Below are 5,950 nucleotides of genomic sequence, written 5' to 3' on the forward strand. Positions count from 1 at the left end.
GTCCCAGCGCTCATCTGGGGCGCTGCCTGGCAGCGTGGGCCTGGGGTTGGCCGGCTGGGACCTGCTGAGCCCTCCTTTTACCCTGTCCCCACGCTGGCGGAGCCACCGTGGCGGGAACAGAGGCCGCGGGCGTTTGGCGTGGAGGGGCCTTGCCGGGCCCTGCTGATCGACCTTCCTCCGCAGGATGAGCTGACTGCTCTGAACGTCAAGCAAGGCTTCAATAATCAGCCGGCAGTCTCTGGGGATGAGCATGGCAGTGCCAAAAATGTCAATTTCAACCCAGCTAAGGTGAGAGCCGTCTAGACGGTGTGGGGGTTTGGCAGGGACTGGTGCCTGTACCGACAAGCTGCTGGGTCCTGGGCAGCTCTGGATCTTATTAATTCCTCCTGTCCAGAACCGGGAGACTTTTCCCAGGAGAGTCAAAGTTCAGCATTCGTTTGGAACTGTGTCCCACCTCTGACAGAGCAGGTTTGTATCTGCAGTCTCTGTTAAAGCAGCATCTAGATATTGTTATATTTTGCAATTAAAGCAGAAGACTAGGAGACCAGAAGCAGGAAACTTATTGGATTTGTTACGTTATGGCCATGGTAGAAGAGGAGTGAGATTTCTTGAAGCATCTGGCGATTTAGACATGTGAGTTGTATAATGGTCTTCAGCTCCATTTTTCCTGTCTCTAAAATCAAGATGTTAACTTCATGTCCTACCCGACAAGAGGACTAGTAATGACCTGGGATGGATCGCCATCAGTAAGCACAGTATATTTGGTTTTCTTGGCTGATGACTGTCCAAGAAGCCTTCTGTGTGGTTTGACAAGTATTTTGAGAGAGTTGTGTCTGTCTCAACTTGAGTTGCTGCTTGGGTAGTGTATGAGTTGTCTAGAAGCATTTGCAAGTGGAACAAAGGAAATTACCAGCAGGTTTTTGTGTTTCAAAAGTTGATACTGGTGAGACTTCTGGTAGGAATGATAGATGAGCTTTTAGGCACATAGAATAGATCTTTGATCCGTGAAATGTAATTAATCCTTTTTTTTTCTTTTTTTCCAGATCAGTTCAAATTTTAGCAGTATTATTGCAGAAAAGCTGCGGTGCAATACACTGCCTGACACTGGAAGACGGAAACCCCAGGTGAATCAGAAGGATAACTTTTGGCTGGTGACAGCACGTTCTCAGAGTGCCATAAACAACTGGTTCACAGATCTGGCTGGAACTAAGCCCCTCACTCATCTTGCTAAGAAGGTCTGTTAAGGAGAGGCTGCCTGGCGTTTAATCTATGCTTGTTTCTGAAGTGTTTGTTTAGTAGAAGTTTTTTATTATTTGCAGAGATTTCTTCTCTCTACATTTCTTGAAGCTTTCAGCTTGAAGAGAGTATCCAGGATTTTTAGTGCACTGGCTGTAGTTGCCCCCACTCAAAGAACTGGTCCCTCATCTTGTTGTTTGGAAGTTGTGTTCAACTTTGTCTTTTGGCTTGTATGATATGACTGATTTATTTTAAGGTTCAGTTGTTTTTCAGAAGAGCTTCCACCGTTGTCTTTGGTCTGTTGTTTAGAAAAACCCTCCCTGTTGTGGAGGGTTTTTCAAGTTCTCAACAGTCAAGTGAGAATTACTGGAAATAATCAGCTGACTTCCCAGACTTCTGTTGCAGTGACACATTTCTGATTTTAAGCTGAGAAGAGTTACGTGTATTATAACTTGGTCTCAGCCAGGCTGGAGTATTTCTGTGCCCTGGGGTCTAGGGCTAGATGTTTCCCTGACAGCATTGAATTCTGTGGAGTTTGAAAGAAGAAGGAAGGGTCTTACTCTGCCATTTTATCAGGCCCGATAGCAAGGGGAGCTAACTTTCCATTACGGTAGGCCTATAAACAAGGAACTCTTGGAATCCAGTATGTATTGTGGAAGAAAATAACTCCCAGTTGCAAAATGGTAGCAAAGTATGTAGTTTCGAAGCAGGAGTTTGTCTAGTCCTTAGTGTTCTGAGTCATTCTTGGGGGGAGAAATAATCAGATTTTCCCCAGAATCTGTCCCTTTATGAACTTAGTCCTTGTGTCCTTCTTTGTGTGTTGGCTGTCAGTTTCTTGAGGTCATTGCAAAAGCTTGAACCTCTCAAGGCATTCTGCAGTTTCCAGCAATGAGCTCCAGCAGTTTTGATGGACTTTGACAGGAAAGCAGCAATTGACGGTAGCTAAGTAGTCTCTCTTTGTGTCTGAGGCATCAGAAGGGAATTGGGAATAATGTGAGAAACATAGCAAGTAAGCAGCTGAGTCACCAGTAGTTTATAGACTTTGAGATACCTACCAAATGGACCTGATCTCTGCGAATTTGCCGTGTTCCTCTGAACACATGCATGCTTTTGCTCTCAGTGGTATCCTGTGGAAACGAGTCCCACAAGCTGTACTTGTAATGTGTTACTGCTTCCTGGTGTGTAGATCTGCAGTCTGATGATTTTACTGGTGTCCATCTGTGCTGTATCTTGAGTTTTGAGTCTTGGATTAATTAATTCCTTCCTACTATGCTATTCAGTTCCCCATTTCTCACAGCCTTCTGTCGGCTACTCGTGATACTACAAAACTTTCATAACCGCTGTTTGTTTATCTAATGAAGACTCCTATCCTCAATCTGTATGGTAGATACTCTGTGTTTCTGACTCAGTCTGTGCCTTTTGTAGTTGTTTGTATCCTCTCTGGATGATATCCTCAAAGCTGTTTGCAGGGTTCAAGGTGTGGATTTACAGCAATATAATGATGTTTTCTGTCATCTTTCAATTTGTTTTGTTTCTGTTTATACTGATGTGGAGCTCTGGTAATGTTTCTTTCTGACAAGAAGTGAATGCTTGCAGTAGGTTTTTTGAGATGCAGAGCAGCACAGCACCTTCTCCGGTTTTATCTTTTTTCGCAGCTTGCAGCACCTACAACATGTGTAGATACTTTGGAATAGTTCCCATCTAAGTCCTTGGTTGCAATTATCCCTCTCAATTCTTCCACAGGTGCCCATCTTTAGCAAGAAGGAAGAGGTCTTTGGATATTTGGCGAAATACACTGTTCCAGTAATGAGAGCAGCCTGGCTCATCAAAATGACTTGTGCCTATTATGCTGCCATCACAGAAACCAAGGTGAAAAAGCGTCATGTCATTGATCCCTTCATTGGTAAGCACTTTGTGTGGAGCACTGATGTTGTTCATCCCAGATCTTTCCCTCTCAGCCTGCTCTTGAGGTTGCCTTGAAATAAACTTGTTTCCTGCTTGTAAGTCCTAGTGCTCTGACGTGCGTAACTGTCTTAAACAACAAGGGCCCAAGTGAAAAATAAGTCTTAGCAGCAACAAATACTTCCTGAGAGCCACCTCTTCTTGCTCCTCATTAAGTTCTACTGTACTCCTCTGCTGTATAACCTGTTTTTTTTTCTTGCCCTACAAAGACTGTAAACATTATCATTTAGCAGTGACTGATTAGCTTCTTCTCAAGCGATAAGTACATTTTCCAGAGAATTCTGGTATGTTACTCTGTGTTTTCAATTTAATTAAACCATACCTGATCCCATATCTAACATCCTTTGCAAGTAGGAGTCTAGGCGAGCTCCCCTGGCTGTTTTCTGCTTTGTATGGCTGTTACTACCAGACCTGACCATGCTCCTTCGAAAAGCAGTATTAGCAGCTGAAGTCCATGGATTTTTTTTTTTTTTTCCTTCTTGTTTATCTTTGGTATAAAATTTACATAGACTTCTTAGCTCTGTTTCTGGAGGTTGATTGGTTTGTAGATATATTTATTCCATTTACTTTCCTGTTCTGTGGAGTGTTTGTCCTAACGCTGACCCTGTAAATGTTGTTCATTTCACATTCTTGCATATTTTGTCTTGGGTTTTGCCATCTGCATTGTCCCAGAGGAGTGTAACCGCGCTGTTACTTGGTGTCTTACACAATTAGAGCTTAGTAAAAAACAATTATTTTAAAAAATGGTTGATCATGGCTTTACACTGATGTGTGAAAAGGATAAGAAGTTCAAAACTGAAGCAAAGCTAATACTGTGGCACTTAACTTTTCTTCCTTTGTCTTCCTGCCCTTTCAAATGACAGGAACTTTGTTTGAGTTTCCACCTGTGCACCAGTCTGGTTGTTTCCTGCTTCTGTTTACCACGGCATTCATTGCTAACCTGTTTCCTCTTCTCCAGAATGGACGCAGATCATCACCAAGTACCTGTCAGAACAGCTGCAGAAAATTGCGGAGTTCTATAGACAGCTTCCAGGGCAAGGCTGCGGTTCACCTTCTGGGCCAATGCCCCAGGAGGTGGAACAAGCTTTGAAGCAGTGGGACTACAATGAGAAACTATCTATGTTCATGTTCCAGGTGAGGAACTGGAGGGTGCTGCTGGGTGTAGCACAGGAAGGCTAGGGGAAGTGGATGCTAAGTGATTTTATTTTTGTAGAGTATTCTTTCTGTGAGGAGATTGTTGGAGTTGGATGCAGTTTTGAGCTTAGTAGTGAAAGAGAGGTAGTACAGAACAGTGCTGACTTCTAGAGTTATTTCCACTGTTAGAAAGCAAGCGGTGCTGCTGCTCTGTCTTTCCTTAGTGGGTGTTGCTTCAGCTTTTATCTGTTTGCTCTGTGTTCATTTGCGTGCAGGATGGCATGTTGGACCGGCATGAATTCCTGACGTGGGTCCTTGAGTGCTTTGAGAAGATACGGTCAGGAGAAGATGAATTCCTGAAAATGCTTCTACCCCTGCTGCTGCGGGTGAGAAATAAGTGCCCAACTTGCTTCAGGAGAGTGCTGACTTCTGCTGTTGTCAGTCCCCTTCCTGTCAACTGAGGAGTGATGAGCTGTTTTGTACCAAGAACACTATGGAGCGTCCCTCTGAGAACCCTTCCTAGCTTATGCAAGGATAACTTTTTTAGTCCCGCTTTCTTCTGTTCCTTTCTCTTTTACCTTGTTTCCCTGCAGTGGACTTGGTAATCCCTGCCCATGTCACAGCTGTTATAGTTGGTCTCACTGTGCACCATTACATGGAAACAGCTTTTCTCTCTGTTGCGACAGATTCTAGGCAGACCTTTGAAGCCCTGGGAGGACTGGGTGTGGGTACATTTTGGTACATGAAGTCATTGCCATAGAGCATTTAAAGGATTTTTTTGGTGCTTAGTAGCCGGTGGGTGATTGATGATGCTAAGGAGCTTTCTGTAAAGAGGGACAGTCTCTACAAGGCAGTGCCACACAGGTATATTACTTTGGGAGGGTCAAGGAGTTCTCTTGTGTTGCTTGTAATGAGAATGTTTTCCTCCCTCCCTCTTCCCTACAGTACTCTGGAGAGTTTGTGCAGTCTGCATACCTGTCCAGACGTTTGGCCTACTTCTGCACTCGCAGGCTTGCTATGCAGCTGGATGGTGCTGGCGGGCACCCACCCCACATCCTGTCTGCCCAGACAGGGAATGCTCTTCCTTCAACTCCCACTCCTCAGCCAGCTGCAGGAAATCCTCCTCCCAGCCCTTTCAGTGACTTACTGCTGTGCCCCCAGCACCGGCCAGTGGTATATGGGCTCAGCTGCATCCTCCAGGTAGGTTTGAGTGGTGGTTGGTTGTAGTGAGGTCAACAGGGACACTTCATATTGTACGCCATTGCAGAAAAATTATTAGTCTCAGTCATCAACTTCCTGAGTACGGAGATATCAAACCATGATTGTCAAAGGGTAGGTCTTTGCTGATGTGTTACAGAGCTTTCGTACCAGACATTAGTGCCCTTGAGTGACCTGCATCAGAAAAATGGGTTGAAATAGAGCCTTTTGCTCTATTCACAGATGCCTCAGATGGCTGAAAAATCTTTGCAGAAGAGAGGATGAGAAAGAAAAGGTTACTTCGTCTCGTGTATGTCAGTAACAGGTTGTTATCTAGGAAAGGAAATTATGCCAGAAATGAGAGTGCTTTGTAATTTTTGTGAGGTCTCAAAACCAAACACCCCCCCCCCCATCAGAAAAA

General features: G+C 44.4%; 1 protein-coding gene across 1 annotated transcript in view; it reads left to right on the forward strand.

Annotated features, from left to right (window-relative positions):
* Window positions 1-3,040: 3,040 nt before the first annotated feature.
* Window positions 3,041-5,950, forward strand: part of MED12 (mediator complex subunit 12) — a 27,564-nt gene continuing 24,654 nt past the window's right edge. Inside the window, exons 1-4 of the mRNA XM_010136923.1 lie at window positions 3,041-3,139; window positions 4,157-4,332; window positions 4,608-4,718; window positions 5,278-5,532. Coding sequence (XP_010135225.1) covers window positions 3,043-3,139; window positions 4,157-4,332; window positions 4,608-4,718; window positions 5,278-5,532 — 639 coding nt within the window. The 5' untranslated portion in view covers window positions 3,041-3,042. The remainder of the gene's footprint in view (window positions 3,140-4,156; window positions 4,333-4,607; window positions 4,719-5,277; window positions 5,533-5,950) is intronic.

This window comes from Buceros rhinoceros, unplaced genomic scaffold (assembly GCF_000710305.1).
Source record: "Buceros rhinoceros silvestris isolate BGI_N320 unplaced genomic scaffold, ASM71030v1 scaffold31405, whole genome shotgun sequence".
Taxonomy (NCBI): domain Eukaryota; kingdom Metazoa; phylum Chordata; class Aves; order Bucerotiformes; family Bucerotidae; genus Buceros; species Buceros rhinoceros.